This window comes from Pongo pygmaeus, chromosome 20 (genome assembly GCF_028885625.2).
Source record: "Pongo pygmaeus isolate AG05252 chromosome 20, NHGRI_mPonPyg2-v2.0_pri, whole genome shotgun sequence".
NCBI classification, from domain to species: domain Eukaryota; kingdom Metazoa; phylum Chordata; class Mammalia; order Primates; family Hominidae; genus Pongo; species Pongo pygmaeus.
In genome coordinates, this window is record NC_072393.2 from 16,572,996 (window position 1) to 16,586,672 (window position 13,677).

The following is a 13,677-nucleotide window of genomic DNA, read 5'->3' on the forward strand; positions in this document are numbered from 1 at the left end:
CAGATGCATCATAAACTGTAAAGTGCAGCAGCCACCTCAGTGAATGACATTCCCACCCCTCCCAGTCAGTGGTCTCCTCTTGGCAGCGCTAATGAATCAGCCCAGGAGTAAAAGTTTCAATCCCTTTGATGACTCAGGGTTTGAGGGATAAAAAGAAACTTGAGTAGTCAAGGGTGAGGTTTGGCCTTCAGGGTGCGAACCCTGGGGTAGGACAGCATGGGCCCAATCTCCCCACCACCTCATCTCCACCACGGACACCCACAACAAGGCATTTCCAGCCTTCACAGTGAAGATGATCTAGCAGTCACCCCTTCCTTGTACAAATGGGGAGATCGTGGCCCAGAGAGGGTGTGGCCACACTCAGGGTCACACAGCAAAGTCAAAGATAAGATTCTACGCCGCCTCCCTCCCATCTTCCAGTTTTAAGGTGGAAAAATGTGTCCTCCCAGCAGGTGTGACTCAGTGACTTGTGTTTATTCTCAGAAACCAGAGTCCACAGTGGGTGAGGGGTCACCCCGCCCTCCTACAGCCCGGCTCCTCTGTGGTGCCATCAGATTCGGATGTGGAAGGTGCTGTGTGCAGAGAGAAAAAGAGTTAAGGCCTTCAAGGAGTGGACAACCCCTTTTCCTCCTCCCCCTCAACACGCTCACGGCAAGTCCCTGGGACAGGCAGGAAGGATGCCACGTGGACCCCTCAAACAACCCTAGGCCGGGGGACCCCCACAGGGCTTGAGGGCACATGCCTTTAGTTTTTTAATTCTTTTTTTTTTTTTAGACGGGGTCTCGCTCTGTCGCCCAGGCTGGAGTGCAGTGGTGTGATCTCAGCTCACTGCAACCTCTGCCTCCTGGGTTCAAGTGATTCTCATGCCTCCGCCTCCCGAGTAGCTAGGATTACAGGTGCATGCCACCATGCCCAGTTAATTTTTCTATTTTCAGTAGAAACGGGGTTTCACCATGTTGGCCAGGCTGGTCTTGAACTCCTGATCTCAAGTGATCTGCCCACCTCGGCCTCCCAAAGTGTTGAGATTACAGGCATGAGCCACTGTGCCCAGCCTTTTTTTTGCGCGGTGGGGAGACAGAGTCTTGTTGTGTTGCCCAGGCTGGAGTACAGTGGTGTGATCTCGGCTCACTGCAACCTCCACCCGCCAGAGTTCAAGCGATTCTTCAGCCTCAGCCTCCCAAGTAGCTGGGATTATAGGCGCCCGCCACCACGCCTGGCTAATTTTTGTATTTTTAGTAGAGACGGGGTTTCACCATGTCGGCCAGGCTGGCCTCGAACTCCTGACCTCAGGTGATCCGCCCACTTTGGCCTCCCAAAGTGCTGGAATTACATGAGTCACCATGCCCGGCCTTTTTTTATTTTCTGAGACAGGATCTCACTCTGTCACCCAGCCTGTAGTGCAGTGCCTCAATCACAGCTCACTGCAGCCTCAACCTCCTTGGGCTCAGATGATCCTCCCGTCTCAGCCTCCTGAGTAGTTGGGACCACAGGCGCCGCACCACCATTCACAGCTAATTTTTTTTGTTGTTGTTGTTTGTTTGTTTGTTTGTAGAGATGGGGTTTCACCATGTTGTCCAAGCTGGTCTTGAACTCCTGTGCTCAAGCAATCCACCTACCTTAGCCTCCCAAAGTGCTAGGATTACAGTCATGAACCACCACACCCTGCCATACAATAATAAAGTTTCAAATAGCTAGAAGGAGGATACTGAATGTTCTCAACACAAAGAAACGATACATGTTTGAGATGATGGATATGCTAATGACCCTGATCTGTTCATCATACATTATATGTATTGAAACCATTATGTGGCCTGGTGCGGTGACTCACCCCTGTAATCTCAGGACTTTGGGAGGCCAAGGCAGGAGGACCAGTTGAGGCCAGGAGTTTGAGAACAGCCTGGGCAACAAGGCAAGACCTTGTCTCTACAAAAAAAAAAAAAGTTCTCAATTAGCTAGGCCCACGCCTGTGTGCCTGTACTCCCAGCTACTCAGGAGGCTGAGGTGGGAGGATTGCTCTTGAGCCCAGGAGGTAGAGGCTGCAGTGAGCTATGATTGTGCCACTGCACTCCAGCCTGGGCAACAGAGTGAGACCCTGTCTCAACATTTTCAGGACTGTCTCAGCTTATAGATAAAAACAAAAACAGGCCGTGCATGATGGCTCACGCCTGTAATCCCAGCACTTCAGGAGGCAGAGGTGGACAGATCACCTGAGGTCAGGAGTTCAAGACCAGCCTGGCCAACATGGCGAAACCTTATCTCTACTAAAAAATACAAAAATTAACCAGGCGTGGTGGCTGGCGCCTGTAATTCCAGATACTCGGGAGGCTGAAGCAGGGAGAAGTACTTGAACCTGCGAGATGGAGGTTGCTGTGAGCCAAGAGCGTGCCACTGCACTCCATCCTGGGTGACAGAGCAAGACTCCGTCTCAAAAAAATAAAATAAAATAAATTAATTAATTAATAAAATAAAATAAACAAAATTAGCCAGGCACAGTGGCACGTACCTGTAGTCCCAGCTACTTGGTTTATTCTTATTTTCTTTTTCTTTTTTTTTTTTTTTTTTTGAGACAGAGTCTCGCTCAAGCTGGAGTACAGTGGCACAATCGTGGCTCACTGCAACCTCCACCTCCCGGGTTCGGGTTCAAGTTATTCTCCTGCCTCAGCCTCCCGAGTAGCTGGGACTAGAGGTGTGCCCCACCATGCCCAGGCTAATTTTTGTATTTTTAGTAGAGACTACTGCCTCAGCCTCCTAAAATGCTGGGATTACAGGTGTGAGCCACTGCGCTTGGCCCTGTAGTCCCAGCTACTTGGGAAGCTGAGGTAGGAGGATCTCTTGAGCCTAGGAGTTGGAGGCTGCAGTGAGCCGATTGCACCATGCACTGCAGTCTGGGTCACTGAGTGAGACCCTGTCTCAAAACAAACAAACGGGCTGGGCGTGGTGGCTCACGCTTGTACTCCCAGCAGTCTGAGAGGCCAGAGCAGGTGAATCACTTGAGGTCAGGAATTCAAGACCAGCCTGGCCAACATGACAAAACCCTGTCTCTACTAAAAATACAAAAATTAGCTGGGCGTGGTGGCACGTGTCTGTAATCCCAGCTACTCGGGAGGCTGAAGCAGGAGAATTACTTGAACCCAGGAGGCAGAGGTTGCAGTGAGCTGAGATTGCACCACTGCACTCCAGCCTGGGCAACAGAGCAAGACTCCGTCTCAAAACAAACAAACAAAAAGAAACATCACTGTGTACCCCATGAATATGTACAACCATTATTTGACAATTCAAAAAATAAAAAATAAAGTGAAATTTAAAAATTATAAAATAATAATAGCAACAGCAATTTATTAAACACCTATTGTGTGCCAGGAGCTGTGCTGAATTTTCTCCATATATTAATTTGGGGTTCAGCAAACCTTTTTCTGTAAATGGCCAAATAGTTGATGTTTTCAACTTTATACCATGACGCAACTCTGTTGTTGAAGCACACAAGCAGCCATAGACAAAATGTACACAAATGGGTGTGGCTGTGTGCCCATAAAACTTAATTGATGGGCACAGAAATGTGAATTTCATATCACTGTCACATGTCATGGAATAATCTTTTTTTAATTAAAAAAATTTGTTTTAATGTATTTATTTATGTTTGAGACGAAAGCTCACTCTGTGACCCAGGCTGGAGTGCATGGCACAATCTGAGCTCACTGCAGCCTTGACCTCCTGGGCTCAAGCAATCCTCCCGCCTCAGCCTCCCAAGTAGCTGGGACTACAGGCATGCACCACCATACCTGGCTATTTATTTATTTATTTATTTGTAGATATGGACTCTCCTTATGTTCCCCAGGTTGGTCTCAAGCTCCTGGGCTCAAGAGATCCTCCCCACTTAGCCTCCCAAAGTGCTGGGATTAAAGGCATGAACCACCCCACCTGGTTGGAATATTATTATTCTTTGATTGTTTTTCGATCTTTTGAAAATATAAAAGCTATTCTTAGCTCACAGGAGGTACAAAACCAGGCTTTGGGTCAGACTGGCCTATTGGCCATACTTTGCCCTGCAGTGGGGGCTGATTTTCCCCAAAGGCTGCCAAGTACAGTTACACAGTCTGTTCACTGCAAACTGTTCAGGCAACAAGGGCTGAAGTCCAGCCACATTCTGCTTGCTGAAAGAGGTGTATCCACTCGCAAGAGGTGCCCAGGGGGTCCCTAATTATCCCCAATTTACAGATGCAGGGACTAAGACTAGGGAAATTGAGAAAGTTCCCCAAGGTCACGAAAGAACGAATAGAGGAATTTTCAGAAATAGAGTCTGTGAACTGTCTGCATAAGAGCCCCTTCAGATGTGCAAATGGACTGTGAGAGGTGGTGGAGAGCATCACCTGAGGAAGTCTGGTGCCCGGAGGATCATGTTCTGGAAGTCTTCCAGGGACAGCCGCCCATCATGGTCTCCATCAGCCTCATCCAGCACCTTCTCACATACCAGGCTCACCTCCTCGGCGCTCAGCTCCCCCCGAGTCAGTTTGGTCACCGTCTGCTCCAGGTCCCATGCACAAATGTAGTCATCGTTGTTAAAATCTGCGGAGCAGGATGGATGGGGAGTGACAGCAGGGGGCAGGCGGGCTGGGCCGGCTGTGGGCACATACTGTGCCCATGTTACAAGAAGGGGAAACTAAGGTCGGGCACGGTGGCTCATGCCTGTAATCCCAACACTTTGGGAGGCTGAGGAGGGTGGAACACCTGAGGTCAGGGGTTCAAGACCAGCCTGGCCAACGTGGTGAAACCCCGTCTCTACTAAAAATACAAAAATACCCAGGTGTGGTGGCATGCACCTGTAATCCCAGCTGCTCAGGAGGCTGAGGCAGGAGAATACTTGAGCCCGGGAGGTGGAGGTTGCAGTGAGCCAAGATCTCACCACTGCACTCCAGCCTGGGCAGCAAGAGCCAAACTCCATCTCAAAAAAAAAAAAAGGAACTGAGGCCCTGGGAGGGCACCCAAGACCTTGGTGTAAAATCTGGAACTTGCCTTAAAGTTGGGCAGGGACCTGCTGGGAGTTCATTCATTCACTCAACAAGTATTTATGCAATGACTTTTTCATTCATTCTTTTTTTTTTTTCTTTGAGATGGAGTCTCGCTCTGTCGCCCAGGCTGGAGTACAGTGGTACGGTCTCGGCTCACTGCAACCTCCACCTCCCAGGTTCAAGCGATTTTCCTGCCTCAGCCTCCCAAGCAGCTGGGATTACAGGTGCCTGCCACCATGCCCGGCTAATTTTTGTATTTTTAGTAGAGACGAGATTCCACGTGTTGGCCAGGCTGGTCTCAAATTCCTGACCTCAGGTGATCCACCCGCCTCGGTCTCCCAAAGTGCTAGGATTACAGGTGGGAGCCACCACACCCAACCTCATTCATTCATTTTTACAAGTATTGAGTGCCTGCTGTGTGCTAGGCACTGTAATAGCTTTTTTATTCACACATACAAGTATTTATTGAGCATCTACTATGTGTCAGGCATCACAGTAACTGATTTTCATTCACTCACTCACTCAACAAGTATTTATTGAGTGCAATTTTCATTCATTCACTCACTTAACAAGTATTTATTGAGTGCCTACTGTGTCCTGGCACTGTGATAATAATTTTTCATTTACTCATTCAAAAAATAGTTATGGGCCTGGCGCAGTGGCTCATGCCTGTAATCCCAGCACTTTGGGAGGTGGAGATGGGTGGATCACCTAAGGTCAGGAGTTCCAGGCCAGCCTGGCCAACATGGTGAAACCCCATCTCTACTAAAAGTACAAAAATTAGCAGGGCGTGGTGCGGGTGCCTGTAATCCCAGCTACTAGGTAGGGTGAGGCAGGAGAATGGCTTGAACCCGGGAGGCGGAGGTTGCAGTGATCTGAGATTGTGCCATTGCACTCCAGCCTGGGCAACAAGAGCGAGACTCTGTCTCAGTAAAAAAATAAATAAATAAATAAAAATAGTTATTGAGTGCCTACTATGTGCCAAACACTGTGACAGCTCTTTCATTCATTTATTCAAGTATTTCTTGAACACGTACTACGTATCGAGTACCATGATATCTGTTTTTCATTCATTCACTCACTCAACAAGTATTTATTGAGTGCCTACTGTGTACTGGGTGCTGTGATAACTATTTTTCATCTACTCACTCAAAAAGTACTTTTTAAGGGCTTACTGTGCACCAGGCACTGTAATAACTTTTTCATTTATTCATTAATTCATCCATTCAGCAAGTATTTATTAAGCACCTACTACATGTTGGGCACCATAACACTTTTATTCACTCACTCAACAAGTATTAGTGTCTACTGTGTGCCAGGCACTCTGATAACTTTTTCATTCATTCATTCATTCATTCATTCATTCATGCAACAAGTATTTGTTGAGCACCTACTATGTGTTGGGAACCATGATAACTGTTTTTCATGTACTCACACAAAAAGTATTATGGTGGCAGGGCACGGTGGCTCGTGCCTGTAATCCTGCCACTTTGGGAAGCGGAGGTGGGTGGATCACTTGAGGGTAGGAGTTCAAGACCAGCCTGGCCAACATGGTGAAACCCCATCTCTACTAAAGATACAAAAATTTGGCTGGGCGCGGTGGCTCATGCCTGTAATCCCAGCACTTTGGGAGGCCGAGGCAGGTGGATCACCTGAGGTCAGGAGTTCGAGACCAGTCTGGCCAACATGGTGAAACTCCGTCTCTACTAAAAATACAAAAAATTTGTCAGGTGTGGTGGCAGGCCCCTGTAATCAATCCCAGCTACTCAGGAGGCTGAGGCAGGAGAATCGCTTGAACCCGGAAGACGGAGGTTGCAGTGAGCTGAGATCGCGTCACTGCACTCCAGTCTGGGGGACAGAGCAAGACTTTATCTCACAAAAACAAAACAAAACAAAAAAACAAGTATTTACTGAGTGCACACAAGGTGCCAGGCACTAAGATAACTGTTTTTCTTTCATTCTGTCATTCAACAAATATTTACTGAGCCAGGCTCAGATGACAGGTGGTGAGCAAAATAGATACTGTCGGTACCTTTGAGTCTTCTCAGGGACAAAGTCAATAAGATGTGAACACGTCAAGGAACAAGAAATTAAGCAGCATTGCCTGGCGCTAGAAGAGAAATAGGATGGTGGGATGGGGGGATGAATGGGGAGAGGCCTACTTTCAACCTAGACTTCAAGGGTAAGAAAGAGCCAGGGGAGCTGGGCACGGTGGCTCACGTCTGTAATCCCAGCACTTTGGGAGGCCGAGGCAGGCAGATCACCCGAGGTCAAGAGTTCGAGACCAGCCTGACCAACATGGCGAAACCCCGTTTCTACTAAAAATACAAAAATTAGCCAGGCGTGATGGCACGTGCCTGTAATCCCAGCTACTCGGAAGACTGAGGCAGGAGAATCACTTGAACCTGGGAGGCGGAGATTGCTGTGAGCCAAGATTGAGCCACTGCACTCTAGCCTGGGCAAAAAGAGCGAAACTCCATCTCAAAAAAATAAAAAATAAAAATAAATAAGGAGCAAGGCAAAAGGTGTTCTAGACAGAGGGTTCAGCAGAGGCAAAGGCCCAGAGGCCGAAGACTGTGTTTGAGGAACAGCAAGGCCCGTGTGGCTGGAATAGAGTTAGCAAATAAATGAGGTGGAGAGACATTGGAGTGGGGTGGAGGACAGGGCCACACAGGGCTTCAAAACCCCTGAGGAGATATTTGTGATGTGGGTGCCACCCACCCAGTTCCCACTCCCCACCGCATCCCCATGCTCCCCAACCCCAGGGCCATGCACGCACCATAAATTTTAAAAGCATAGTAAGCCTTGAGGTCACGGGGAGCCATTTCGCTCATCACGGAAAACATGTCCAAAAAGTTGTCCAGGGTCATGTGGCCATCCCCATCCTCAGAGAAGACCTGGGCGATCCTCTGACGGAAGGGGTTGTCCTGGGGACAGAAAGGAAGCTGGGAGGCCATCCTCTGACCCCTAAGTTCTCTGGGGGTCCACGTGGTCTCACTATCAGCACCCACTTTCTGGGAACCTCCAAGTACCCTCCATCAAGACCCACTCCCTCCCATGGTCCCTGGACAGGACTTTGGACAACTCCACACTCCACCCCTGTGATCTGAGCAACCTTGCCCCAACTTCCAGCTCTTGGAGCAACCATGTGACCCAGGCAAGGCCAAGCAGAGAGTTCCATTCACCTGACAACACTGATTGGCTCTGTGATGGGCATGTGACTCAAGCTAGCCAATCAGAGGCTGACCTGGGACATTTTTCTGAAAAATTGGGAGGGAGAGGACCTGATTACTGCTGCTTGCAAAGCTCACAGAAGCTAAAGCTGAGTGGCTGAGAGGTCCCTTCACAGCCTCAAGAGGTGAGACTGCCTTAGACTGAAACCTCTTCCTGGGAGGAGCCAAGAAGTGGGGGAGATTCCTGCACACATCATCAGAGTCCCTGGTTCCAGCTGTACCTGACACTGTCCCTGCCTCTGGATTTTTTTGTTGTTGTTCAGGGGCAATCCATTTTGATCCAATCCATTCTGTCCCTCTCAAATAAGGTTTTTGTCACTTGCAATAAAATCAACCCTACTCACAGTCAGTTACTCAACCCACAGGTTCCCCTTGGAGGCACAAACCATGTGTCAAACATCCTGCTGATAAAAACCTGCATTTAGCAGCTCCTGTTACAAGAAGAACTACGTTCTCTGAGTACTTGACACACAACACACACTGTACTGAATTTGTTACCTGTATTATCTCGTTTCATCCTCCCAATTCTGGGTGTTTTTTGTTTGTTTGTTTTTTGAGACAGAGTCTCACTCTGTCACCCAGGCTGGAGTACTGTGGCTAGATCTCTGCTCACTGCAATCTCCACCTCCTGAGTTCAAGCAATTCTCCTGCCTCAGTCTCCCTAGTAGCTGGGATTACAGGTGTGCGCTACCACGCCCCGCTAATTTTTGTATTTTTAGTAGAGACGGGGTTTCACCATGTTGGCCAGGCTGGTCTCGAACTCCTGACCTCAGGTGATCCACTCGCCTCGGCCTCCCAAAGTGCTGGGATTACAGGCTTGAGCCACCACACCGGCCAACTCTGGGTTTTAACCCTATCTCTGTCACATTTAGCTGTGTGACCATGAACAAGTGTCTTAACCTCTCTGAGCCTCAGTTTTCTTATCTGTAAAATGGGGATAACTGCAGCACCAACCTCAGAGGAATGCAACGAGAGCCATCTCTGCTATTTTTTCCCCTGTTTGTCCCATGGCCTGGGCATACCTTCAGCTCAGGCATGCTGCCAATGAGCTCGTAGGGCACCTTCACATCAGGGCAGGTGGTATAGTCGAGGGGCACGAGCTGCGGGGCCAGGTCCTGGTAGCGATAGAAGAGCCTGATGTGGGGAGGAACAAGCTGGGAAAGGCTGGGAGCAGGAGCAGGCAAGACGCTTGTGCCTTCTTTGTTTTTTGAGACGGAGTCTCGGTCTGTCACCCAGGCTGGAGTGCAGTGGCACAATCTCGGCTCACTGTAACCTCTGCCTCCCGGGTTCAAGCAATTCTCCTGCCTCAGCCTCCCAAGTAGCTAGGTTTACAGACGCACCCTGCCACGCCCGGCTAATTCTTTTGTATTTTTAGTAGAGACGGGCTTTCACCATGTCGGTCAGGCTGGTCTCAAACTCCTGACCTCAGGTGATCCACCTGCCTCAGCCTTCCAAAGTGCTGGGATTACAGGTGTGAGCCACCGCACCCGGCCAAGTCCCTTCTCTTTCACATTCACAGCTGCTCACTGCACACCAGGGGATACTGGGTCCCCAAGAACCCTCAGCCCTGGGCCTGGACCTCAAGTGTACAGAGCCTGACACAGGCACCCTGGGGGCAGGGCCAAGATGCAGAGGGGCCACGGGACACAGGGAGACTGGACTGGGGAAAGCAAGTTAGGGAGGAGAAGGGGGTTCCTGGAAGAGGGGACGTTGGTGCTGGGCTTTGAAGCATGAGTAGGAGCTTATAAGGCAGATGGAGTTGGGAGAAGGGAGGGTGCTTATGGCCAGATCACAGCAAGCATTCAGAGAATCCTATGTAATCCACACATCTCTGGATATCGTCATGTTATCAGCAAGACCCTGCCTCCAAAGATACCTTCACTTTCATACCTTCCCTTCCTCTCCCTATAATGGGAGGAAGGGGCCGGGTGCAGTGGCTCATGCCTGTAATCCCAGTATTTTGGGAGGCCGAGGCGGGTGGATCACCAGAGGTCAGGAGTTCGAGACTAGCCTGGCCAACATGGTGAAACCCCATCTCTACTGAAAATACAAAAAATTAGCTGGGCGTGGTGGCGGGCACCTGTAATCCCAACTACTCGGGAGGCTGAGGCAGGAGAATCACTTGAACCTGGGAGGTGGAGGTTGCAGTGAGCTGAGATCGTGCCACTGCACTCCAGCCTGGGCAACAAGAATGAGACTCTGTCTCAAAAAAAAAAAGAAATAAATAAATAAAGAGGCCAGGCGCGGTGGCTCACACCTGTAATCCCAGCACTTTGGGAGGCCAAGGCAGGTAGATCACGAGGTCAGGAGACTGAGACCATCCTGGCTAACACGGTGAAACCCCGTCTCCACTAAAAATACAAAAAATTAGCTGGGCATGGTGGTGGGCACCTATAGTCCCAGCTACTCGGAAGGCTGAGGCAGGAGAATGGTGTGAGCCCGGGAGGCGGAGCTTGCAGTGAGCCGAGATCAAGCCACTGCACTCCAGCCTGGGCAACAAAGCGAGACTCTGTCTCAAAAAAAAAAAAAAAAAAAAAAAAGAAAGAAAGAAAAAAAAAGGAGGGATTCCTCAATGGGGCAGAGCAGAGACAAACAGCTAATATTCACATTTTTTCTAAAGGGCACACAAAAGACATTTTGCAAATAACTGAATACCACACACACTATCTAGATTGTAAGGCCAGTTCTCCACTCAGATGCCCTTACCTGTGACACCATACCTTCATTAGGGCATGCTGAGCAGCAGCCTTGCAGAGACCATCCTTGGTGGATCTGAGGTCCCCAAGGTGCTAGGGACTGTCTCTGAGAGAGACATGAGTCCCTAGGTCATATGATGACTAGGAACTCAATGAAGGTGGGGTGGGGAGACCTAGAACTTTCCTCTTGACCACTCAGTTCCCTGTCGGGGTCCCATCAGGGAATACCCTGGGTTTAGGTTTCTGTGTGGCTCTGAGCATGTTCCTCTCCTCTCCCTCTCTGCGCCTTGGTTATTCTATCTGATAAGCAAGAAGCTTGGGACAGACGAAATGTCAGCCTTCAACCGCCTTGGGGCTCTGTGCATCTACCCTTCAGCCTGGGGTCAGCCCCGCCCTGTCTGAGAGCCTCAGTTTCCCCATCAGTAATTTGATCGTGATGGCCGAGGTGACCCTGCAAGCTGTCCTCACCCCAACAATGGGGCTCACTAGTAAAAGGTGTGGCCATCAATAATGGATGTCCTGTTACTACACAATTGGGGCCTTGGCCCCGATCACGCTGCAGCCGAACCCTGGCCAGCTTGGGTTTCACAGCTCCAAGTTCATGGGTCGGGGCCCCTGGACAATGGCCCCACAGGCCGAGTGATGATGTGGGATACTCATCTGTGCCCATCGTGCTGGGTCACGCCAGGGACCTGCAGCAGGCTTGGGCCACCTCCTCACACCCTCACCTTAATGCCAAGCCCAAAACCCAGAGTGGGCTCTGGACTTTGCACCTGGGCTCCCAGCCTCAAGTCCCAGTCTCAGGAGAATCTTTATCTTTCATTTTGTTTTTTTGAGGCAGAGTCCCACTCTGTCACCCAGGCTGGAGCACAGTGGTGTGATCTGGGCTCACTGCAGCCTCCACCTCCCAGGTTCAAGCGATTCTCCTGCCTCAGCCTCCTGAGTAGCTGGGATTACAGGCACCCACCACCTCGCCCAGCTGATTTTTGTATTATTAGCAGAGACGGGGTTTCACCATGTTGGCCAGGCTGATCTTAAACTCCTGACCTCAGGTGATCCACCCACCTTGTCCTCCCAAAGTGCTGGGATTACAGGCATGAGCCACCGCGCCCAGCCTCAGGAGAATCTTTCTAACGTGTTGATGGTCTCTGCCCTGTTCATGCTGCTCCATGGCTCCCTGCCACCCTTGGGAGAAAGCCCAAGCTCATCAGCCTAGAGACTGGGACAATATGACAAGATGTGACTTCTCAGCTTCTCCATCTCTGCCTCTGTCCACTGGCCACACCTGCCCCCCTTCCCCATTTGAGTCCCAACAAATTGGAAATACCAGTTGGGCATGGTGGCTTACACCTGTAATCCCAGCACTTTGGGAGGCTGAGGCAGGGGGATCGCTTGAGCCCAAGGGTTTAAGACCAGCCTGGGCAACGTAGTGAGACCCCATCTCTCCAAAAAAATACAAAAATGAGGTGCACGTGGTGACTCGCACCAGTGGTCCTAGCTACTCGAGAGGCTGAGGTGGGAGGATCACCTGACCTTGGGAGATCGAGGCTGCAATGAGCCATGAGTGCACCACTGCACTCCAGCCCAGGCAATAGAGACAGACCCTGGCTCAAAATAAAAAGAAAAGAAGGAAGGAAGGAAGGGAGGAAGGAAGAGAGGGAGGGAGAGAGAGAGAGAAAAAAGAAAGAAAGAGAAAGAGAAAGAAAGAAAGAAAAAGAAAGAAAGAAAGAAAGAAGGAAGGAAGGAAGGAAGGAAGGAAGGAAGGAAGGAAGGAAGGAAGGAAGGAAGGAAAGAAAGAGAAAGAAAGAAAGAAAGAAGGAAAGAAAGAAAGACCACTTACACACACACACACACACACACCAAATTGCAAATATCCTCCAGCAATGAATAGAAAGTTGTTTTTCCAGATCTTCTCTCCCTTCCTCCCTGAACTGACCTCATGATCTCCTTCCTTGTGAAGAACGTGCAGTCCTGTGGAGAGAGGTGTTGTCTTAACCCGAACCCTGCCTCTGGGGCCTCCTCCCACAGCCTCCTCCCTCCGCCCCACACTCACACAGATGGCCTGACACTGCCACACACAGAGCCGAACCAGGAACCCAGGCGGACGGTACACCCAGATGAAGGGATTCTGTTCCCATTTCTCAGACCACGGAACCAAAGCAGTCAAACCCACTGAGGACCCGTCCTGTCCCCCTCTACCTGATACGCTTCCAGCTGCTCGTGTGTGAAGACTGTCTGCTTGTTGCCCATGGTGTGAACCACAGCCCAGACTCAGGGACGCACCCCGAAGGCTCCCAGCTTCCTCGGGGCCACACTGGTTGCCAGGCTGTTGTGTACCAGTGTCTGGGCAAATCTCCCTGCCCTGGCTGTCACCCGCCCACCTACGCCATCACCCCCTGCTTGGTGAGACTCAAATTACAGCCAGGCTCTCTGGACAACAGCCTGAATGTGTCCACGGGTAAGGATAAGGGCTGTGGGACATCACAGAGAAGACCTCAGTGGGGAGGCCACATCTGCCACCACCAGGTGAGGCTGGGGTTATGGGGCACACTCAAGAGACAGGCAGGGTATACGGAAGGGCTATGGGCACACTCCAGCTCAAATCCCAGCTCTCTGCCCACTAGCTGTGTGGTCCTGGGCAAGTCACCTGACTTCTCTGAACCTCATTCATGAGATGAAAATTATATTATACCTACCTCATAGGGTCATTCTCAGGATCTGAGATTTAAAAAACAAAAAGGT

The 13,677-nt window shown here is 50.1% G+C and overlaps 1 protein-coding gene across 2 annotated transcripts; it reads right to left on the reverse strand.

The window, feature by feature from the left end:
- Positions 1 to 453: 453 nt before the first annotated feature.
- On the reverse strand, positions 454 to 13,445 carry CIB3 (calcium and integrin binding family member 3). 2 transcript variants are annotated; one of them, XM_054465861.2, is made up of 6 exons: positions 13,135 to 13,445; positions 12,872 to 12,906; positions 9,262 to 9,373; positions 7,786 to 7,933; positions 4,368 to 4,563; positions 520 to 572 (listed from the first exon to the last, which is right to left on the reverse strand). In XM_054465861.2, the coding sequence occupies exons 1-6, from the start codon at positions 13,183 to 13,185 to the stop codon at positions 551 to 553; spliced, it is 564 nt and encodes a 187-aa protein (XP_054321836.1). In that variant the 5' UTR covers positions 13,186 to 13,445; the 3' UTR covers positions 520 to 550. The 2 variants fall into 2 exon arrangements, with proteins under 2 accessions (XP_054321835.1, XP_054321836.1); XM_054465860.2 differs by lacking the exons at positions 9,262 to 9,373; positions 12,872 to 12,906 and having other exon boundaries at positions 454 to 572.
- Between the last annotated feature and the right edge of the window lie 232 nt (positions 13,446 to 13,677).

What these genes read in the sequence shown, in the direction of transcription:
- CIB3 (XM_054465861.2), bottom strand. Translation starts at nt 13,185, where the DNA reads ATGGGCAACAAGCAGACAGTCTTCACACACGAGCAGCTGGAAGCGTAT. An exon ending in CTATGCTTTTAAAATTTATG is followed by an intron (nt 4,564 to 7,785) that starts GTGCGTGCATGG and finishes CCTGCTCCGCAG; the next exon opens with ATTTTAACAACGATGACTAC. An exon ending in CGGGCACCAGACTTCCTCAG is followed by an intron (nt 573 to 4,367) that starts GTGATGCTCTCC and finishes CTCTGCACACAG; the next exon opens with CACCTTCCACATCCGAATCT.